The sequence below is a fragment of the Chenopodium album genome, chromosome 27 (assembly GCF_948465745.1).
Source record: "Chenopodium album chromosome 27, dcCheAlbu1.1, whole genome shotgun sequence".
Taxonomy (NCBI): Eukaryota; Viridiplantae; Streptophyta; class Magnoliopsida; order Caryophyllales; family Amaranthaceae; genus Chenopodium; species Chenopodium album.
Window position 1 is genome coordinate 2,472,487 of NC_137860.1, and position 24,449 is coordinate 2,496,935.

General features: G+C 34.8%; 2 protein-coding genes across 2 annotated transcripts; one reads left to right on the forward strand and one right to left on the reverse strand.

The window, feature by feature from the left end:
• The first annotated feature begins 4,973 nt into the window (after positions 1 to 4,973).
• LOC145620863 (uncharacterized) lies at positions 4,974 to 9,233 on the forward strand. Its single transcript, XM_081675584.1, has 7 exons — positions 4,974 to 6,157; positions 7,334 to 7,450; positions 7,726 to 7,904; positions 7,996 to 8,089; positions 8,178 to 8,255; positions 8,405 to 8,506; positions 8,864 to 9,233. The coding sequence occupies exons 1-7, from the start codon at positions 5,681 to 5,683 to the stop codon at positions 8,990 to 8,992; spliced, it is 1,176 nt and encodes a 391-aa protein (XP_081531710.1). The 5' UTR covers positions 4,974 to 5,680; the 3' UTR covers positions 8,993 to 9,233.
• Positions 9,234 to 9,419: 186 nt separating this feature from the next.
• LOC145618985 (protein ENHANCED DOWNY MILDEW 2-like) lies at positions 9,420 to 23,297 on the reverse strand. The gene is made up of 22 exons (XM_081673590.1): positions 22,888 to 23,297; positions 22,664 to 22,760; positions 22,541 to 22,544; positions 22,364 to 22,430; positions 22,198 to 22,256; positions 21,740 to 21,852; positions 19,759 to 19,812; positions 19,541 to 19,677; positions 17,083 to 17,176; positions 16,895 to 16,993; positions 16,162 to 16,409; positions 15,993 to 16,082; positions 15,389 to 15,907; positions 15,174 to 15,318; positions 14,970 to 15,071; positions 13,534 to 13,626; positions 12,004 to 12,045; positions 11,636 to 11,746; positions 10,500 to 10,571; positions 10,292 to 10,410; positions 10,141 to 10,216; positions 9,420 to 10,047 (listed from the first exon to the last, which is right to left on the reverse strand). The coding sequence occupies exons 1-22, from the start codon at positions 23,295 to 23,297 to the stop codon at positions 9,634 to 9,636; spliced, it is 3,165 nt and encodes a 1,054-aa protein (XP_081529716.1). The 3' UTR covers positions 9,420 to 9,633.
• Positions 23,298 to 24,449: the final 1,152 nt, after the last annotated feature.

Below are 24,449 nucleotides of genomic sequence, written 5' to 3' on the forward strand. Positions count from 1 at the left end.
GACATGGTATGAAATTCTTTTATATTTTGCTTAATTCTAAGTTCATTATTGTATAATTCTAATTAAGATCTTTATGGTATAATTTTAATTGTGAAAATCTTGGACCAAGTCCAAGAAAATACATAAATAATTACAAGTAGATTGCAGTATTCCCAAGCTTTGTCTTGGTTGTACCAAGATACAGACGACGTAAGATGAAAGAAGTAGTCTTACTTTAAATTTTATTTATTTATTTATCTATTATTGAAGTGGTCTAACATTGTCACCAACTCGTGGGCTTTGCTTGATTAAAGTCATATGTTTCTTCAAAAAAAAAAAAAAAAAAAAAGTCATATGATAACAAATTCATTCGTTAAAGTAGCAAAATATTTAATACTTTTATCATGGTTTATGATTACTTTTATTTGATTGAAGAATGGAAGTGTGAAATATGGATGAAGTTGTTTATTGAAGATTTTGTGTTTTGTTTGAATGCTATTGTTTCAAAATTGACTGATTTGCATTGTTTATGGGCAACAACTTTTCCCTAACATATACTTCGTACGAGTTATATTTCATGTGTAGAATGAAGTAGTATTTCTTTTTTCCGTTATTTTTTGATTTTTTTGGTATATAAGATCTAATAAGTACTACTTTAAAAATATTGGTAGGTACACTACAAGTTCATTATAACATGAGGTTTGATCTCGTTATTTAGACATGTTTAATAATACATATATACTCTAAACAACTACGTAGTAAAAAAAAACTCTTTCTCATTCTTATATGTTATATATTGCTATGAAGATTGTTACGGATATAGGAGTATATGTTTTTGAAGTATGTACGGTTGTTATAAAGTATAAATGATATCATTTAAAATTAAAATCAACAAAAAATTGTGTTGATACCAACACAAATTAGATTCCAAGTAAGAAGTATTTTACTACTAGAATTAGAATTATAACAGATTCAAGTTATTACATCAGTTGATGAGAATTAAAGCTGCAAGAGATTCAAGTTAAATGATGAAAACATTTAATTTATTGCTTATATCAGTTCTATACTTGTATGTAGAGGTGGGCAGGTGGCTATTGAGGTGGATTGATTTAGCCTATCCCATGTGTACTAGCTAACAGAGCTTGAAGCAACTTTGACTTGGAAGCAATCGATTTGATCCACCTAATTGGCTAATTGGGTGGAGTCATAGGTTGAATTTGCTATTGGCCAACTTGGTTCAAATTGGCTTATATTGATACGATTTTTAAAAAAAATAGTCTTAACCGATCAGGAGACAAGATGGGGTATAAGGTATGGTATGTTGGGCAAGAAACGAGCCACAGAACAAGGAATGGTGGAGCTAGGAACGGAGTTGGTGTGGTTCTCGATGAGAGGTTGGCAAAAGAGGTGATCGAGGTCTATCGGAAGAACGATAGGTTGATAAGGCTGAAGTTGCTATGTGGCAAGGAGATTGTGAATGTTATCAGTGCTTATGCTCCCCAAGTGGGTTTAGATGCAGAAGAGAAACGACAATTTTGGGAGGACCTAGACGAGGTGGTGCAGGGTGTCCACCACTCAGAGAAGTTATATATTGGAGGGGATCTAAATGGGCACGTTGGGGCGAGCCGAGATGGCTATGAGAGTGTCCATGGAGGCTTTGGGTATGGGCAGAGGGACGCCGGTGGTGAAGCTATTATGGATTTTGCCCAATCATATGATTTAATTTTGGCTAATACTTGGTTTAAGAAGAGGGATTCACACTTGATAACTTTTCGGAATGGAGCAAATGCAACTCAAATAGACTTCCTGCTCACAAGGAGCATAGATAGACAAAGTTGCATAAACTGTAAGGTTATCCCAGGGGAGAGTGTGGTCACCCAACACCGGCTATTGGTAATGACTATTCGTCTGAAAGAGAAGGCGAAGAAAAAAGTTAGACAAGAAGAACCAAGGATAAGATGGTGGACCCTAAGGGATGCAAAAGCTAAGGTTTTTACAGAAAAGGTAATTGAAGAAGCGGATTGGGATGGAGAGGTGGATCCGGACATGACTTGGTTACGAATGAAGAACTGTTTCCTAAGAGTGGCCAAAGAGGTCTTAGGGGAAGTAAGGGGAAGAACTTCGGTACAGAGAGATACTTCGTGGTGGAATGAAGAGGTGAAAGCAGTAATTAAGCAAAAAAGGGAATGCTATCAAGCCTTAGGAAAATGTAGGAGTGATGAAACCTTTGCAGCGTATAAGGAGGCTAAGAGTAAGGCAAAGGCAGCTGTTCGCCAAGCAAAAGAAAAGGCATATCAGGAGGTTTATGAAAAGCTTGATTCCAAGGAGGGAGAAAGGATCATTTATAAGATGGCAAAGAGAAGACAAGAGGCAAGGAAGGATATTGGCATGGTGAAGTGTGTCAAAGGTAAGAACCAAATGGTCCTAGTGCAAGAGGAGGGCATCAAGGACAGGTGGAAGGGGTACTTCGATGAATTATTTAATGGAAGTAATGGAGTTGTGATAGGAGATACCTCTATGAGTGATGAAGAAATCAACATGGAGTATGTGCGAAGGATTAGGAGAGTAGAGGTGGAGATTGCACTGAGGAAGATGAAACCTAAGAAGGCGGTTGGCCCTGATGGGGTACCGATAGAGGTGTGGAGGTGTTTGGGTAAGATTGGTATTGATTGGTTAACAAACCTTTTCAACAAGATATGGACGGCTACAAGGATCCCACAAGATTGGAGGAAGAGCACCTTGGTCCCGGTTTATAAAAACAAAGGAGACGCTCAAGATTGTTCTAACTATCGAGGAATTAAGCTTATGAGCCATACTATGAAGTTGTGGGAAAGGGTGATTGAACAAAGGTTGAGGGCATGCACAAGCATTTCAGATAACCAATTTGGTTTTATGCCTGGGAGATCTACTATGGAGGCAATCCATTTGATAAGACAAATGATGGAGTTTTATAGGGTAAAGAAGAAAGATCTTCATATGGTCTTTATTGATTTAGAGAAGGCATATGACAAGGTGCCAAGAGAGATACTTTGGTGGGCAATGTTGAAGAAAGGTATCCCACGAAGGTATGTAGACCTAGTTAAGGATATGTATCGGGATGTGTCAACAAATGTGAGGACATGCGGAGGGTTGACAAAAGATTTCCCTATTACAATCGGATTGCATCAAGGGTCTGCATTAAGCCCTTTTCTTTTTGCAACGGTTCTAGATGAATTAACTAGACCAATTCAAGATGAGGTTCCATGGTGTATGCTGTTCGCAGATGATATCGTTTTGGTGGATGAGACTAAGGATGGGGTTAATGTCAAGTTGGAGCAATGGAGGCAAAGGTTGGAATCTAGAGGGTTTAAGCTAAGTCGGAGTAAGACTGAATATTTGGTATGTCGTTTTGGCACTCAGAGGGGGACAAGCAATGAAGTGGTGAGTTTGGATGGAAAGGATTTGACCATGAGTGAATGTTTTAAGTACCTAGGGTCGATCATCCAGAAGAATGGTGACATTGATCAAGACGTGACCCACAGGATTAAGTCAGGGTGGCTTAAATGGAGAGCGGCCACGGGAGTGTTATGCGACCGCAGCATTCCCTTAAAGTTGAAGGGAAAATTCTACAGGACTGCCATAAGACCAGTGTTGCTCTATGGTACAGAATGTTGGGCTTCTAAGAAAGAGCATATTAAAAAGATGGAGGTTACGGAAATGCGCCTGTTAAGGTGGATGTGTGGAAACACTTTAAGAGATAGAATCAGAAATGAGGTTATTCGCAAGAAAGTAGGTGTGGCGGGCATTGTAGATAAATTAAGGGAAAATCGTCTGCGTTGGTTTGGACATGTAAGACGGAGACCCGAGGGTGCACCGGTGCGAAGAGTGGAAGAGTGGGACCATGGAGGGATTAAACGAGGAAGAGGGAGACCAAAGATGACTTGGTTGGAAGGAGTGAGGAAGGATATGAAGTGCATGGATTTACGTGAGGATGAAGTTTTGGATCGTAAGGGATGGAGGAGAAAGATTTATGTTGATGACTACACGGAATAATCAAATTTGGTTCATGTTAGCCGACCCCACTTTTGGGATTAAGGCTTTGATTGATTGATTGATTGATTAACCGATCCGAATCAAGTTAGGAATCGGCACTATTTCAGCTTATGTTAGAAACTGACCTAATTCATACAATAGCCGTCACCCTTAATTGCACAAAAGTCGTTTTAAAATACAATTAAATAACACATAAAGTATGAAATTAGCTATAAAAAAAAACAATTATTTTATAGTAAAACTTAATCATACTTATGTTTTGTCCAAATCTCACTAAAATCATAGATTTCATATCCTATTAATAATTATAATTAGTCCTCATTTCAAAAATGCTAATGATGTCATGAAATTGCACCCCACCAAAAAATTCAAGCTTTCTCAAATCATAACGTTTGAAATTCTTGTCCTAATAAAATTACAATAAAATTATCATAATTTATCAACCAAAAAAAAAAAAAAAAAAAAAGGAAAATTTGTCAGAAACAACCTTTTAAAGTGTCCACTTTACTAAAAACAACCTTTTAAATTTTTTTTTGCAACTTCAGACCACATTATAAAATTTTTTTATCAAAGACAACCAAATACTACTTTCCGGCGTTTGACTCTATTTTTCCCGATGTTGACCATTAGTGTGCAACGCACATGACCTCGTACATTGCTTAATACATCAATTTTCCCTCCAATTCACTCGTACAAAAAGAGGGATGAAAGAGAAGCAGGGGTTTTAATAGGAGTTAATTGGAGGGGAAAAGGGGTGTATTAAGCAATATAGGAGGTCACGTGACTCGCACACTCGTGGTCAACATCGGGAAAAAGAGAGTCAACGCCGAAAAGTAACATTTGGTTGTCTTTGATAAAAAAATTTTATAATGTGGTCTGAAATTGCAAAAAAAATTTTAAAAGGTTGTTTTAAATAAAGTGAACACTTTAAAAGGTTGTTTTTGACAAATTTTCCTAAAGTAGTGAGCTCGAGGCTCCTCTAACAAGGGTGGCTGTCAAGAAAGATAGAAGCTGAATCTCCGTCGTGTACTCCTCACCTCTCTTTCTCTCTCCTCTCAAATCCCCGCATACTTTGCAGATTATCCTCTTCTTCTTATTATTACCCCCATTTTGCTCTTTTTCCTCTCAATTTTCTGCATTCTAGATTACACAAGGAAAAAAAATCAATAAAAATCCCACCTTTTTTCCTTGTTTAGTTCTATTATCATCTTTTTTTATTACCCTTAATTAATTCCCCATTTTCTTGGGATTATTTTGAATAAATTCCTTTTTTTGTTGTTGTTGATATTTATTGCTGATTTTGTTTGTCTTTATTTGTTTTGTTGTTGTTAGAAGAGGCTGTTCATTTCATCCAATCATTTGAAATTGTGGATAAAAAGGGTAGAATTGTACAGTAAATTTATTTTTTGGGGTCAATTTATCTGTTGTTAGATTCAATTTTTGCCCATTTTTGTGTGTGATTAGATCTTCTAGGAACATTCTTCTTCAATTTTGAATTTTTATCAAGTTTTATTGGACCAAGTTTAGGGGTTTTCTTTATCTGGGTATTGGAAATTCAAGCAATTTAGCTCAAAATTTGAACTCTTTTGATCAAATCAAACATTTGGGTCCTTGAATTTGAAAATCTTTGATCAATTCAGAAAACCCCAGAAAGAGAAAAAAAAAAAAAATGTATGCAACAGAAAGCAAAAGAAATATGTCATTTGAGTACCAGGCACAAATAATCAACTATAGGCCTAGTCTTCATACAAGGAGGGCAAATTTGACAGTAAAATTTCAAGATATTTATGGGTTTTCAGTTGAAGGGAATGTTGATGATGTGAATGTGTTGAATGAGGTGAGAGAAAAAGTGAGGGAACAAGGAAGGGTTTGGTGGGCATTGGAAGCTAGCAAAGGTGCTAATTGGTACCTTCATACTCAAGTCTCATCAACCCTAAAAGCATCCCTTAAATTATCAGCTTTAGCTAATGCAATCACATTGAAAAGGTTGATTAGGAAAGGGATTCCACCAGTTTTGAGGCCTAAGATCTGGTTTGCATTGTCTGGTGCTGCTAAGAAGAAATCGACCGTGCCTGAGAGTTATTATGATGATCTTATTAAGGCGACCGAGGGCAAGGCCACGGCCGCTACCAAACAGATTGATCATGTGAGTTGAATTGGTTCTTTTTGGGCTGTGTTGATCAGTCTTATAGTTGGATTGTTTCTTGCTATTGTTTGTTTGCAGGGTGGATTAATTTGGTTTACATTGTAAAAATGGGTTGTTTTCTGTTGACTTTGATTTTGATTTGGATGTTTTCCTGTTTAATCAACTTTTTAAATTTATGATTGACGTCAAGTTAATAGACTATTTGCTGGATGAGAGCATGTGATTTTCTTTGTATGGTAATCAACTTTGTATGGTTAACTCTAGGATTTGCCTTATTGAGGTTTCTGTGTTTGTACTTTTTTAAAGAAGACATTGACCAATCCAGTTCCTTTTCTGTTATGTGTGTACTTAATAGTAATTGATGCCATGATACATTTGGTAAGATTAGTGTGATGATGTATCTTCACCCTAGTTATGTGTGATGAGCCATGGATGGGGTAGTGGCATTCCAATGTAATAGCAGGTTTGGCATTCCAAATGTATGTTATTAGCTTACAATGTGATGAGGCGTTCCTGTCATAGTTGGTGGATCATGAGGTTTTGTATGAGCTCTAGCTGATGAAGCCATAGATAGAATTTGATAGTCATGTTTATGGCATCACGCTATCAGTTTAGTAATTTGCCTACAGGTCTCAAATTTGGAGCTCTGTGGATTTTTGTTGATATCGCTTTACTATAGTTGCAGTCTTGCGGTCCTGTCAGAGCAATCCAACTGATATAGAAGTGAAAGACAAGGGAACGGTTATCCTTGTGAACCCTTTAATCCTCCAATGCGTGCAAATCATGTACTAGTAGTTTGTAAATATGGTGGTGTAATTTTAGAGAAAATTAGTAACATCATTTTACAATTGTGATTTCATACATATATGTTCACTCCCTCGAATAAGGGACCATATGAACTTAAAGTGCAGAGCCAAATAGTGTGGCTAGTACCTGGGTTGACAGCATTCCTGTAACATTACAAATTCATTGCGTAACGATAAATGAACAAGTATAGCAATTAAGTTTTTTATATTTAGTATCTCCTTGGCCATTAATGGTCAGCTTGTCCATGACATGAAAATGGGAAATGTGGCTCATCGTTGTGACTGGCATTAATGCGTATTGATTTGAATATATTTAGGAATATGTGTAAATTCTTCTGCAGAATTCATGAAGTCTCCAATATATTTGCAGGACTTGCCTCGGACTTTTCCTGGCCACCCTTGGTTGGATACACCTGAGGGCCATGCAGCACTCCGGCGTGTTCTTGTTGGGTACTCTTTTCGTGATTCTTATGTTGGTTACTGTCAGGTGATTCTATTATCTCGTTTAATGTAGAAAAATAAGGGAATTGACATTATTAGTGCTGGTACACTTCATGTTTCTCTCATTTCGTATCATTCAATGATTCTTCAATTGAAGCATTTAGGCTGATTTTAATATTGTTTGTATTATTGTATCACTTGTCATAAACTTACAACATTCATTTCTACTCCCTCCGTCCCTTTATATGACAGAAAAGTATTTTGTACATGTAGAACTGTACTCCTGCTCCACATATTAACCTAGCTCATTTGGTGTTTCAGGGTTTAAACTATGTTGCAGCATTACTGTTACTCGTTATGAAGACAGAGGAAGATGCTTTTTGGATGCTAGCTGTCCTATTGGAAAATGTATTAGTCAGTGACTGTTACTCAAATAACTTATCTGGGTGCCATGTTGAGCAAAGAGTATTTCAGGATTTACTCACTCAAAAGTATCCGAGGTACCATTGTATTTCCATAAGAAATTGATTGCCCTATTATATCAACTATTTTAATTGTATTCATAAAAAAATTTGAAACAAAAAATTGCAGGATAGCTACTCATTTGGAAGCCTTAGAGTTTGATGTTTCCCTTGTTGCCACTGAATGGTTCTTGTGCCTCTTTTCAAAAAGCTTACCTTCAGAGGTTTGATCAAAGAATTTTATCTTATCTATCTGTTTTCCAATATTTAAAGTTTGTTCCCTCTCATAACTGCCTGGAGTACATTGCACAGACAACTATGCGGGTGTGGGATGTTCTATTTTACGAGGGAGCTAAAGTTTTGTTCCACGTAGCTTTGGCTATATTTAAGGTGAGTCTTTTCTCATCCTCTGTGCTATTAATATCTTTGTCTTCCAATTTTTTGTTTGGAGGTCAAATCTTTATGAATTAGACATGGTTAGAGTGAGTTTGTGACGATAAGATGAACAGTTTCTTATACAGTATAATATTTACTTGCAGATGAAAGAGGATGAATTGCTTCTGAGCCATCATGTTGGTGATGTAATAAGCATATTGCATAAAACTACTCACCACATGTTTGACCCTGATGATTTATTGACGGTAAGCTGAAGTTTGTACTGAATTTTCTTTTTGGAGCTGGCAATATCAGTTTTTAGCTTAGAATACTATGCTACTTAGATTCTTCATTTTAACTCAACCTGTGTTGTATCTTTAACACTCCGACATATGCATGGTCACTGTCCTTTTGGACAATAAGATTATAGATAACAGAAAATTCGTCAATAAAATAAGAGCTACACTTGCATGACACAAGTACTAGAGTCCAGGGAATTTTGGCTTAGAAACTTGTTCATCCTGGAGTAGGTGTCTATTGGTTGTGTTGATTAACAAATTTGGAATTCCTGCTATCATCTCCCTTCAAAATTTTGGATCCTGATTGCTGGCTACTTTGTGCAGGTTGCTTTTGATAAAATTGGTTCTATGACCAACACAATATCAAAGCAGAGGAAAAAGCAGGAACCTGCTGTCATGAAAGAACTTGATCAGAGATTTAGACGGCTGAATTCCCTTAACGATGCAAGTTAACTATCCAGTTGGCCTGTAGACCTAAAGTGTAATTTTACATGCCCCAGGCATAATTGCAAGTGCAACTATGACCGGAGGCATTTTGGTGCTTGTAATATACAGAGTACATTTCTGCAGAATTGTAGTTACATATTTTGTAAATTAACAGAATGTAACAAAAAACTAATTACATCCCTAAAGAGGGCTGCTTCTGATATATGCCCCTTATTGGCTTGTTAAAATGACACCGGTTTTATCCTTATTTGTAGACTTTCCTATGTAGTTACACACATCCATTTCTCGCTAAGAGCAGCAAACACAAATTGGGAAACAAGATGGAAATAATTTTTGTACAACCACTTCAAATCCAGTTCTCTAGTTTGTCGAATGATGATTAAAATAAAAGGAAATCTTGTGCATAAACGTAGCTAGTAACCAAGATGCTTGATATACTTAAAGACAATTTAAGCTTTACAAAACTGCAGTGGCCATGATGAATATTGATCGCAAAATAGGGCAATATTCACTGAGTATAGGTGTGCCTAGTTAGCAGAGTTGACAGACTTCACAGCTTATATAGTACGATAGATATGAGTAATGACATTTTTTCGCTAACTACTTTTACAAGGAACCAAGGAATTTACAAGTCAATGAGTCAAGACTCAAGAGATAAAGTAACTTGGAGAATTGGTGGGAGAGATATCCATGTCCTCCAGGTTGTCAACAGGAGTAATGCACACATTGGCTTCCGGTTGTCCTGCCACATTTGTTATCATTGGGTTATGATTATGTTCCGGAACATCATCTAAAATGCGGGGAAGATCACCATACATATTCATCAGATGGGAGAAATCACCGTAACAATCTTGCTGCTCTTCGAGTATATAGTTCCAAGTAGGTGGTGGGCGAGAGCATGTTATTTGACCAGAAATCTGAGAGTGTCCGCACCTGTAGGCAATTTTCCTGTGCTTCCTAGTCCAGTCAGGATGGCTCCAGAGATAAAGGGGAGGAGTAACATTGTTCCATTGTGATATTTGCTTTTCACGAATATCACAAGATCCAGGAAGGTAGAATGCCTAACAGCAAACAAATCAATTGCATAACCGACCTTAAAAGTCAGAAATACGTAAGAAATTAGGATAGAAATTAGACTACTTCATACCACATACCTCGCCAGAGAGTAGATTTGAATCCTCCCATATCAAATCGTACCTCGTGCGTGTCGGACCTTTCCCAGAATCAAGCCTACAATGATAATTTACTTAGTGGGAAAAGTGGGGTAAAGGAGAGATTCAGAAATTAGATAACTCATGCCCATACCTTCGAGTTTCTGGCGGGGCAATAAAAATGAGAAGCTTTGGGTTAAATTGAAGAGCCTTATCAATGAACTGGTTAGCCAGTGATGCCTTAACTCCAAAAGGAGGATTCAACCCCATTATCTAGCCAACAGGAAAAAGAATAAAGGCACAAGTTCAATGAACAATGAAAAAATTAATGATATCAAGTCTGAGCCAGGCACAACTCTCACCAGTCGAGAGCCTTCTGCCAGTTCTCCAGATTGAACACTAAACCAATCCCTTCGCTCAAAATTGAAATCATTCTGCAGTACGTTGAATAATAATCAATCAACACTCAACAGTATCCCATATTACAATTTTAATCATGCATAGTAGTGACAGAAAAGTAAACAGTTGCCCCTATGATCTCTGGATCAAGAACAGAGTGAGTAAATCTGATGTGCATTCTGTTTCCTAAACCAGGTAAGATAGTAGAACAAAGAATACAAAGAAACAGCTGATCTCATTCTTAACATCATCTAACACAATATATAAAAGACCCAGCCAATGATATTCTCATTCTTTCCAGATTTCCCAGCTTACAAACAAAGCCCGTGATTAATTAAACCTTAATAGACAAGCCACAGTTAAAAATTTTCAACAACCCATATAACACAGCATGGTCCAACCTTCCTAATAATAACTGGAAAATTAATCAACACCATAGAATTCAGGTCTTCTGGATGAGTGAACCCAAATCCTGGAGAGGGGAGAATCGAGATAGCTCTCATATCTTATTAGTATCCATACTATCCAACCACTCAAAAGGTCTGATATTGTAATGCTGTGGTGGGGATCAAAAGCATCAACATTACAATCCACTTACGATTTTCCTTTAGTTCACTTCTTAGTCACAATTCTCTTTCAACTTCATTAATTTTATGACAAATTACAATCACTTAAAGCTTTGGAGCTAGGACCATTCCAAGCTACAATTTAAGCCATTTATACAAGCAGGCTAGCAGCATGATAGCATCTATTAAACAATTATACATATAGAAGCTTCTACAATCTACACTGGATAAAAAATGCTGATTTTATTATTCCTCCCAGGCAAGCTATAAATAGTAAATGGGGGTTATAGGATGGCTGACATTTTAAATCTAGTAATATGAGCAGCTGTACTTTTACCAAATGTGCAAACTATGTGAGAGAGTGGTGGTTTGTGGACTTTCTATGATTTCATATTATATACCAGAAAAGTAGTGTCTTGGTAACTATGACTAGCTAGTCAGGATTGGAACTACTGACAATGGTCAAAGTACCAAAATACGAACAATATCAAGATGCCAATAATTCATTTATAAGTAATGAGAAATGAGTCCACCTTTGATGGAAAGAGATCGAAATTTTTGAAATAGCACTTCTTCCCAACATCATCCAGCTTCTTTTTCATCAAACAGCTAAATTCATTAGCACCACAGCAGAAGTCCACTATCTATAACACAATAGGCAGTTCAAATTACATCAGCAACTCAGTGATGATACCAATGATCATATTAGGATCTACCATCTGAATAGCTAGACTGCTATAATGTAGCCTCAACTAGCTTTGCGTTCACTTTTGGTCCTCTTTACAATTTTGCCACCACATACATACCCAAGATGTGCTGCTACATTTTTCTTGTAGATTTTTTCATCGCTTGGAACTTGAGTACGAAATAAAGAAGGTGTGATCAAGGAAAGAGTTCTCACCATATCACCGTCTTGGACATACCAATGTAGCCTTTCAACTATCTGGAAAAGTAAATAAAAGAATCATTAGATTATGTGCAAGGGGATTTTTTATTTTTGGTGGGGGGAGAGAAGAGGAAGGAGAGGGGGCATGCTTCTACGTGATTTACAATACCATCAACAACCACATGGAAACTGCAAAGCAGCAAAATCTATGCTAATCAGAAATCAGCATAAGTGATAGTATTTGTAGGTTTACATTAAAACAGCTTCTTAAACCATTTATGAGATATATTCATCTCATCCCAAAAAAAAAAAAAGAATATATATTCATGAGATATATTCGAAAAGCACTTGTATATTGAGATCTAGAGGCAATACTCTCTTCTTAGCATCTATCATCAGACACCACTGTCCTCACCAACATGCGCACACAAATTCTTTGCATAATTTTAGAAAATCAAATATAAAAACTATAAGTTTCTACCTCAAAAATTGTTCATTAATAAGGACAACAATTTAGCTAAACATTGTAGCTGATGTAGATCTAAGTGATACAAGTTAAGGTATAGATTTGGGTCATTGATGAATCTCCCGTCAAACTAAAAAGACTAAAAGGAAGTTGAAACCAATCTCTTAAAAGTACCTCCATTTCATATTATTTGCAACCATTAGACAATTCCTACTCACATTTTATGTCAAATCATTGCAAATAATAAAAAAAGAGGTTGTAGATAAAATTTGAAATATATCAATCTAAGGGAATTACAACAGTGAGAAGTTATCATTTTGCAAAAATTATTACCTAAAGCATTAAAATAAGAAATCTTATACAAGTGACTAAGTAAGCTAATGTCTCGGCTAATTTTAAAAATTGTCAAAAAAACTCTCATGAGGTTTAAGGCAAGTAGCAATAAATTATATGGAAAAAGTACAAGAGCACCAAGATGATTTGAATAATAATGTTGGTGGTGTGGCTATGTAAAGATTTATGGAACCCAATCCAAACCGTAAAAACAACAATGTTTTAATGCGAGTTTGCGACATTACTCACAATAAAAAGCTTATTTAAAAGTTATACTAGTAGTAACAAAAACACAAGTTCTATAACAGGGGGAAAAAAAAAGAAACACTACTATTAACCTTTCCATTCAAAAGGTAAAACACACAATCAAGGAAGGCCCTATAAACTTTTTCCAATGTTTCCCATAATTGTCATAGTAGTCATACATTCTAATTTGGTCAATGTCTTTTCATAATAATGCAATACTTCAGTAAAGCATATTTATAGCATTCATTGATTGATGTAAACAGTTCGTATAATTTCACGCGCAATGCCGTCTGCAGATATCCAGGGTGCATTTTCACAATCATCAACTAAGCAGTATTCATCATGAACATTCCCTTAAAAAAAATCTCATATATTATTTCTTTAATCATGAGCTTTGCAGTAAATTCGCAATTAGTTCACCTAAATTCAATTGTCTGTGAAAATTAAAGTAGAAGAATCATCATAAAAGAGATTTCTTATCTGGTAAAAGAAGAACATGCCTCTTGAAGCTTATCCGATTTTGTGAAGTGTCGTCCATAGGATGAATAGGACATGCCATATATAAAAGGTGAAAGATACACATCAAGCCTTTTCTGCAACAATATAGCCAATATAAGTGTTTCAATTAGCATGAAATAAATTACTTGAAATCAAGCCCATTTAGACTTTGTTCTCTTCACCTTATTCTTAACTTTTAGCCTTGTTAAAATCAGACCAAATCAAACTAGTCTTAAAAATTCAGGTTAAATCAAATCTTCGTATTTCCATTTGCATATTATCATATACCTTTAATTACGAATTTGCAATAATTATATAAATTAGATATTTGAAAAAGACACATTGAGACGAATCTAACAATATCCCACTTGATAATGTTTTTTCTTACACATTAACATAAAACTAAGGTCAAAGTTCAGTCAAATCAAAACAAACCAAAACAATTCGGATAACAGACCAGATCAGACTTTAGAAAATTCAGTTCAAAACACATTATTTTAGGTGAAGAGAACAAAGCCTTAGTCCCTTAAGCCATCATCCTACGCTTGCCAAAGGAAATAAAGGTGCATGCAGATTAATAAATCAGTGAGCAGAATGCCAATTTAATGATCAGGAGCAAGTTGGGTGTAAATCTAGAGCAATATGGCAAGAGATTAAGATGCAAGGGTGATTTTCACATGAGGCCATAACATATCCATCTCAATTTTTAGCATACTAACTTACACACTATCCATATTCAAACTATCTTAAACAATTCCTCTATGAAATTGCGTGCCCTTCTGATAACTGCTCCCTGTTGTAGATGGAATCTTACAGATGCACAGTTGCAAGTTAGTTGAAGTCATTACCACACTTACTCTAATTGCTAAAATCAGTAATATAAAAAGAGTAAAATCTAAACCAAATTAACTTGTTTCAAGCAAAAGAGGGGGAAGCTACAAAATTCATGCAACAGAAAAGCTTTTCAACATTTAACATTTATTTAATCATCTCCTTTACAACGCTTTTTTAACAATATATACATCACGATAAATGGGTAAGACACAGGCAGCAAGCTGTCATAAAAAGCATAGCCCATAAGTACTAGCATGTGAAAATATTTGATATTCATAACCCCACTAGCCCACTTTACCCATCAGTTTTTACCCAAAATTTCCATATAGGAAGGGTACAAAGCAACAATAACATAAACCCATCCCCATAGTCAAAACTTCAATCCATGTTTATATTATAGTTGGTAGTTGCTATTAGGGCGATTTTTCCTGTATTGAATATTTTTGATTCCCAAAATAAACAAAAAGTCATACCACTGATTCACAGTAGCATCTACACATCAAATGGTATTTTGGCCAATACTCCATTAACAATTACTAGTATCCCGGTGACTAAATTAACAACTATGTGTACTGAAAGGAAAGTTCATTATAACAGTCCAAACCTTCCATGATGGAAATTGGCGAAGCAATCCTGCGCTACAGTGGGTCTTTGCATCTTCAATAGTGCCACCATCTTCGATCTTCTTTAAGGCTGTTCGAATGGCCTGCAACATTTAAAAGGGGAAAAGAACATTCAAAACGCCAACAGACATTTGACAGTTAAAAAACATGAGCAGCAAAAGTTTCAACAGGTTCAGAAAATTTACCTGAACTGTGACCTGTACTTTCACCTTTGACAGAGTCTTATCTAACGGAATTTGAGAAGGCTTGTAATTGGAAGGAACAAACTGCTGCTTCTTAAATTCATCCACATTAAAAGAAGCATTGACATTTTCCATCAGAGCATTAATTCTGCAGTAAAAATGTCGTGAATTTTAAAATTACCAAAAGTACATATTAGCATTAAGAACCAACCCTTCACCTTTTCTCAATTTGAACGTCAACAGGATTTGAGAAGTTTTGTTTCTCTAGCAGGGGCTTAGCTGAATGAACAGTATTGAGTTTCCTCACAAATTTGTTAGCATTGCCAAGCTTCACCACATTTGACTTCAGACTTTTCTCAGAAATGAATTTACTCGGCTCACGCACTGTTTTACTTGTAGTTAATGTTGGCAAAAATTTCACATGACGTCTTGAAACAGAAGTCAGATTACTGAAGGTTGAATTCTTCTGTGCATCAGAACTAGGTTTGATACTACCATTTCCGACTTGCCTAGTTGAATCACTTCCCTTAAAACTAGGACAATGTACCTTATCCGCTTGTTTTACAATCTTCCGTTCAACAGTTTCAATTGGAGGATGGTACGGAATCATTTTCCTTTTCTTAGGCAGGACATTCACTCTAGGCAAACGATTCTCTGATACAAGTTTTCTCTCTTTACCAGGAAATGCTATATGGTTCCTCAACGGGGTGCCAAGTGTTGGATCAATGTCATGGTCCCTGTCCAAAGTTTAAAGCAAATCAAAACACATAGATGGAAACCACAGTTCAGATCTCAAATTTTGCATTACAAAAAATAACATACATGCAGTATATCAAAATACGTTTTAGCAAAAGACCATCCCAAGCTCTTTGTAGGATTCCATTCTCATCATCATCTTCAAAAGAAAATTCTCTGAAAAAGCAAAAGAAAGTTAAGCAATTATAAATTAAAACCAATATACAACATAAAACAATCATTCAAAAACGAATACCTTGGTAAGCATTTCCTATGATATGATTTAGGACAACGTCTACAAACTGCAAATTGTAGTTCATCAACTTCTCTATCCTCTACGTGCTTACAAACAAAACATTTATGTACAGGACAAGCAAACGACTCTCCTGCAGCTATTTTATTCTCAAGATCATCATCCTGGGTATCATTTCTCTTTTGAAGTTCTTTGGCAACACAACTAGGATGATAAAACCGGCCACAATTAGCAGCAATACAGGGGACGACCTGAAAGAAGTTGTGTTAGATGAACTATGCTGTAAAGCTCAAAGTCGTGCCACACAAATAAAGAGAAACTCAGTACTGCAGATGCCCATTTTATTTATACGACAATGTCATTACTCATTACAACACTAATGCACCCTAACAGGCTAACTTGAAGACTGCAAGCCAGCAATAACACTACTATCCACCCAGTAGTACCAGATAACTTCAGAGTACCAAAAACAAATAGATAAATAAGATAGGGTAGTTTATCAACTTTACTTGAAAAGGGAAGAGAAACTATATAAATTTGAGTTGAATACTACTAGTATTTAATCATATATATCTGTTTGACTTTTCACTCAATAAATTCTTGATATAGGGTCTTTAAAAACAAAAGCCATGTTGTAAACAATTACAAGGCTGTTTATTTGACTTGACAACGAAATTGCAGTATTGTACCAAAGAAGTTAAAAGAGAAGTCAAGTAAAAATTCCATAAAGGTATACCTCTGGATTACAAGATAAATCAGATGAGCCTAACTTCCCACAAATAAAACATTGATGTTGCTGATATCGACAGTTCTTGCATTTAAAAACAGGAATAGCCTGCAAAAAGATACCAATTATAACACATGCAAAATGATATTGCTAGTAGTTAGTCCATAAATGACCTTGAGTAGCAGAAAGTTGCCTACATTAACTTGCGCTGTTGACAGGCCAAGACTTTCACATAATCCCTCTCCAGATTCCTCAGTTGCATGAAAGGATCTCATGCATCTCCCTTCACAGCTGTTAAAATGAAAAACATAAAAAAGGAATACAACTGTCTGTTCTCCAGGAATAAAAACAATACATGACTTGAAGGATTAATATGAATTATTACTGAGTACCCTGATAATTTATTTGTGTCATAATTTGATGAGGCAGATTTTCCAGGAGGAAGAGGAAAGCATGACCCAATTTAAACTGACAAAGTTGTGAGTAATAAAACCATAAATTACATAGAAAATAGTGGAGCATGAAACAACTATTTTCCAGAAAGAGAAAAAAAACACAACATCATTCCAAAACCAACCGAGTTTTACTCCACCAAGAGGATGCTTTTGAGTTTTGAATATTAAATCTTTCATCTACCTATACATCCCCCCCCCCCCCCCCCCCCTCTTTCTCCCCACCTTCTAACTATCACTTAATCTCTACTATTAAAGGGGTAATTCAATTGATGACAACTGCAGGTCAATTTTTTATTTTAGGTGCAATTTCTCATTTTTTTTAAAAAAAATATTATTTGATCTGCTAAAAAATGAGTTTTGACGAACTTTTACAGGTGAGTTTTCACATCAATGACCTATACATCCTCTATTCTTTTTTTTTTTTCCAATTTTTTTTTTTTTTTTTTTTTGGTAGTGGGAAAAAGGAAGAGAGACCCAAAATCATTTTGGGACTAAGGTTTTGTTGTTGTTGTTGTTGCTGTTGTTGTAGTGGGAAAAGAAGGGAGAAAGAAAGAAAAAAGTACAAATTTGCCCATGTGATTGTAAGCATAAGCTAAAGAAACAAGTGTTAAAAAGTAAGGGTATATAAGGTATTTGCAGTGTGAACAAAGATGTAGTATTTGTTTTCCTAAAAAAGGGTGCAATATTAGTGAAACTTCCTCAAAAGACAAGTGGTGCAATATTAACAAAACAGAGGAAGCACATATCTACAACAAACATACACACACACACACACAATTTAAGAAATTATTGATAAAAAGTGAGTGGGTGAAAGATGTGTAGGATAAATTAAGAGAGAGAATGTAAAAAAGTGAATAATACAAAAAAGATTGGAGCGAGTCATATATATATATATATATACACTTCGTTTTTTTTAGTTGACACGTTTCTATTTTGGGAAAGTTTTGTATAATAAATTGTCAAAATTACCCTCACTCATTCTCCCTCCTCCCTTCCTCTACACAAACCCACTTTATATTTTCTCTCTTCTCTCTCACTGGTTCAACTATGGAAACCCCAATTATTTTCTATCTCCTCCCAAACAACTACCTATATCCATCACCCATTCACCCAAATTTCAAGCACCTCCTTCTCGTCTACCTTCTATCTCCTTCCTCACCGTCGGCCGTTTCCTGTTTGTCCTTCCCGGCGCCTTCAACCTCCCTCATTGCCAATCCAAATTTTGTTTCTCCTCCACGATCGGCCGCATCCCTTCCCTTAATCAATGTTTGACTTGTCTTTACCTCAATTTTGTTGTGTAAAATTAGTTATTCCCGGACTTAATAAATTATATGGTGTATAATTTCGATTTTTTCTCTAGTTCGAAGATTGTTAAACATGGAGTGGGGGTGAAAACTTTCCGGTAGTGATTTTAGGCGGTAATGATTTTGTAGTTGTGGTGTAGGTGGTAGCGGTAGTATAAGATTTACATCGGTGGTGATGGTGGTATTAATTCATGGAGGAGAGAGGAGACTGATGAGTGTATAGTGAGTGGTAATGGGTAGTAGGTGGGGTGGGGGGGGTTTAGTCTTTTGCCTTTCTTTCCCATCCTTTCTTAAAGTGTGTGCCAAAATCAAACATGTCAACTAATAAGAAACGGAGGAAGTATAAGAAAAACTTCTAATCTTACTTTTGATATTGATTATTTTGTACTTTTACACACCTAATTATTTACTCCGCACAATGATTTTTTATTTTTAATGTTTTACAAAATTTACTTTTGACTAGTTTCCCAACTTTTACTTATTTTATACAGCTAAGGCTATAGTTCACCTTATTTCTTCTCATATAATCTGATGTGAGCTTATTGTTCTGAACTACTTTACTGACCTAATCTGATTGTCTAATTTAACTAAACATGACCTTATATGTACGCTAATTTATAAGAAAAATATACATCAAGTATTAGTTTTGTAATAATGAGTAACTTATCAATATGTAATTTTTATAATTTTTTTAATATGAAATTAAAGATATTTAGCGATAAAAAATTGCACATAAAAAAATAACTATGATAAGAACTTATTTAATCTGCTTTAAAAAAAAATTTACGGTGATTTGAAATAAATAAAAATAAGGTGAACTAAACATAGCCTAAGTGCTGATTTAAATATTCCTCAAAAAAAAAAAAAAAAAAAAAAAAGTTTTGGTTTAAATATACCTAAGAATATCCCCGCCATTGTCACAAATGGAGCAACATGTATCAAAGAAGTCCTCGTTGTCAATTGAGTCATCAACCTCAAAAGGATCATCCTCTTCATCAACAATAAAATCAGTCCTTTTCACAGGCAAGCCTTCCTAGTCAGAGAAAGATAGATGTCATCATGTGTTTAATATACACATTATAATAGAGGTTAATTTTCAACATCTTGCACTGACCATTTGAAGCACTTTCCCCTTTGTAGGCTTTTCCAAAAGAATCCCAAGCATGTACTGTACAAGAAATTCATCATATAAATTAAAGATAATTACATCTTAAAAGAAATAAAGAAAAGGCAATTATGTCATCTTAGCAAATGTACAGTATTCAATCAGTAATGAAAGCATTTCTTAAGCATCCATAAAGACTCCATTAGAAACAAATCCAAGCACAAATTTCAAGACAAAAAATGTTTATTACTTTTGGCAAGCTTTACTCCTCTTCCAGAATTTACAGCAAATGCAAGCACAAATTTCATGATGTCAAGTGTTGGATTCTATAGACAAGCTTTTTGCTCTTCTAGAATTCATCTATTTTAAATATAATAGAAAGTTTCTTAAGGATGTCAATGAACTTCAAAGCCTAAGAAGAAACTTTAAATACCATCTCAATTTAATAGAATGATAAAATTAGAAAGTGAGAAACACAAGCTAGGATTTCCTAGTTTGATACATCGAAGATACTTGATGATTAGGTTATTTGATATTTAGTTATTTGATGATTATTTTGTGATTTATGTTTGATAATTTTTTGTTTTCTTCGATTTTTTGTGCAAATTTTGTACCAAACATGGACATTAAAGTCAGGGATTCTGTTATCTGCGCATAATTGTGAGGAAAGAAAAACCACTGATTAAGGTTGGATTATTATGTCAACAATAATTTTGAATAACCAACAAACACATTATCCTCAATTCCTCATACATTATTATATGAAATCAAAACCCCGATGGACACTGTGTGAGTGTCAAGTATTAGTTCAGGTACCTTTTGAGGAGTACTTTAAAATTGTGATGTTAGAGTCTTAGGATTATCATGCATGTCGAGGCTTATCAAGTTATCATGTATGTCATATTTGAAGCTCTATAACTTTTGTTCCTAAAAAATTTGATATATGACACTGCTTTTTTAGCCTGTTATTGTTTGGTGATTTTATGTCGTTTTATTGATTTCAGTTGTCATGCAAATCTTTCTTTAGGTGATTTAATTATATCAAGTCGAGATTCCCAACATAAATTAAATCACCTAAAGAAAGATTTGCATGACAACTGAAATCAATAAAACAACAAATTCACCAAACAACATCAACCTAAAAAGTAATGTCATATATCAAATTTTTAGGAGCAAAAGTTACAGAGCTCAAATATGAGATACATGATAACTTGATAAGCCTCGACATATATGATAAGCCTAACACTCTAACATCATAATTCATAAGTATTCCTCAAAAGGTACCTAGCACTAATACTTGACAGTGTCCAACCTACACCCAAACCGGGGTTTTGTTTTGGTTACTTAAATTTATTGTTGTCATAAAATTCCTAACTTTAATCCAACCCTAACCAGTGATTTTTTTTTCCTCACAAAAATTTGCAGATAACATAATCCCTGACTTTGATGTCCATGTTTGGTACAAAATTTCCACAAAAAATCGAAGAAAACAGAATAATTATCAAAAATAAATCACAAAATAATCATCAAATAATCAATTATCAGATAACCTGATCATCAAATAGAGAAAAATGTGCAAATATTATGGGTTAAAGACAACATTTCGAATAAGTTTATATTTACTATTTTCTCTCCATCACATTACCACTCTAATAACTCCATTTATTTTTAATTTTGCAGTTACTTTATTCACTCTATTTATGTTTAATGACTAGTTGCAACCACCACAAGTGTCCAATTTATACAAAATCATATGCCAAAGAAGGGAGTAGCCCCTTAGCCTTATAAAATGAACACAATTTTCTTGTTTCTTCAATGTAGGATACACATTCCAACACATTTACACTCTTTCAATGTGGAACAACACTTTCACTCACATTGGGTTTGTTCATGGGGTCAACATTTCACTTTCACAAATTTTATTTTGAAATAATTACTCCACCTAAAATCCTAATCTCTCTATTTACTTGAAGAAATATTGGAGACAAACACGATTAACCCATCTCCACTGATTTGGCAATTCTTCCCACTCATGGTCTAGAAGTGACAAGGCTCCTACAAGGCTACAATTGCACAATTTCCCCTTGAATTCGAAATGCCCCACTAAACAAGTAATCAGTTTCAAAGATTATCAAGTCTTACTACAGCAAAAGATACTCAAGTCTATCAAATTAGATGCCATAAGTAGGTTTGGTTTAGAAATCAACCTGCCTGGAACCAATTAGATTTGCAGTAAAAATGATAGCTTAGACAAGCTCTAGATTTCAAAGTTGCTATTCCCTCCCAAGGAAATCTCCAGCCTCAATATGCCAAAACCAATAATGACTAAAAACCCTGAATTGACAAGCTCAAACTAGTCCACAAGCAACATCACAAGTTATTTTTTTGATTTAAGCCACTTCGAAATACATATAAGGCAATTCTATTTAACCTGGTTTCCAAAATTACATGTTCTTGGACGAGTACTTATATCAAATTCTTTTATTGCACTCCCTTCTTGAACAATCCTAATATGTACAATAAGGCTTTTGATCATTATGACAATGATTATGGTTACATAAATATCTTAAAATAAATCTAAAGCACTATCTTTACAGGTAAAATCAACTGTTACCAGCCATTACACTTACTCCAGCACATATAAACAACACAGCTCACAATTCGCTCACCATTATGTTGATCTACATATAATTGGTGTATTTTCATCAACTAAAAGTCCTCAAAAATCAAGGTACTTTATAATTAATACTGATTTACATTGGCTAATTGGAATACTTCAATTAGTGGTTACCACACTACATAAAATATTTTATTACAGAAGCAGATTCAAAGACATAATCACCCAATCTAATGACACAAGTTATACTCACAAATCCAAAGTCTTATACTGAAATAGGATTCAGATGAAGTATACCTCATTGTTCAATAAGGTCTTGTCACGTTCAGCGGCAAATCTAATTAGTGAAATATGATTCATAAAGTCATCTTCTGAAGGGGCAACCTCATATCTGCTGCAATACATGGCGCCATGGCGGAAAATATTATTTCATGGAAATACATGATAATAAACACAATAGATGCAATGCAATGAATACATGTTACAAAAAGCAAATAGAAAACCAAAGAAATTCCACAAACCTGAACACTTTTGACAAGTGGCACCATATAGAGTTTTCAGTAGCCTCTACATTACGTTTAACAAAATGAAGGCACTGAATAGTGATTAGTAGTGACCTAATTGTAGGCTCAAACAGCTTTTTGGGCTTCAGAAGTTTTACCCAAAAGTCACCCTTGCAAAAAACCGAGATCTCAGGCTGTACATAGGAAAGCTCGTATCTCCACGCTACAACTTTTTTAAATACCTTCCGGAGGCCATCATCAGAAACACCAGTAAGGAATATCTGGAGATTGACATTATCAACCGGCTTTTCCTTGGGCCAAAGAAGAGGCAAAAATGCAAATGAAACAAGTTCATTTTCCTGATTTATGAATTGATAATCAGTCACGCTCTCTGGGAAAATCTCACCCTCTTCATCTGAAGATGCCATCAAATAATCCGCAAATGACTGCACAATTCAAAATATATAAGCTCCAAATTTGATTTCATAACTCAATCCTCACATTAAAGTGTTTTGCAATACATTAACAACCAAGTTTGATTCAATAATTAAATAGGGCTCATACTTTTAGGGATATTTGATTCAATAATCAATTAGGCTCATATTTTTCTTTTCTAACAGCATAATTGCTGGTTATGATCTTTCATAATCTTAGTAGTCAGAACCAATAGTTCAGATTTTTGAGCCCTAAACTTACTACATTGACAATTAAATTAAATTACTACTTAAATTAGATCAAAGATAAACCCTAGATTGTAAATGATGAGAGAAAACAGGAACAAAAAATCCTTGAGCATATAAATCATTAATATTTTATAGAAAGGCGAAATTGATCATAACACATACAAAAAATGCAAAAAATTACACAGCATTGCAGCGACAAAAACAAAGCAAAATCATACAATATGCAACAATCAAAAATGGCAAAAGAACACAGAGATGCAATTGCTAGAAAATGAAACACATTTACATAATCAACAAAAAAATAAGAAGCAGTTGAAAATGCAGGAAATTACGAAGCACTAAAAAAAGAAATACAAGTATAATTATGGATGATCAAAACCAATTACAGAAATTTAGAAAATTATAATCAGAAGTAAAATAGGGTAGAAATTCAACCTGAAGTTGAAAAATCGCAGAAAATTTGCAGCAGAAACCCTAGAAGAGAGAGAAAGTGAAGAAGCAGTGAAGAATTCTGGAAAAATGAAATTGAACGTGGAAGGAGTGGGAAGTTTTAGTTTAGTAGGCTTTTAGTTTCATTTTTCAGTGGCGTAGTAGTATGCAGTTATTGCAGCGTAGTACGTACCAAATTTTTAAAATAAAGTGCTTTACTCGTTTTTGGCCCTCAGGTTTTGGCATTTGCTCATTTTACGGCGCGTACGAAATCGAGTACGGATATAAAACGGGTACATGAAATTTTATTTTTATAAAAAAGAAAAACTTTGAAAAATTAATCTACATGAATAAATTGATAACAAATTTTGTAAGAAAAATTAAATAAAATTATAAATTACTTTTTTGTAATATACAATTATATTAAAGTATCTAGTATCCTTACATAAAAAAAAAAAAAAAAAAAAA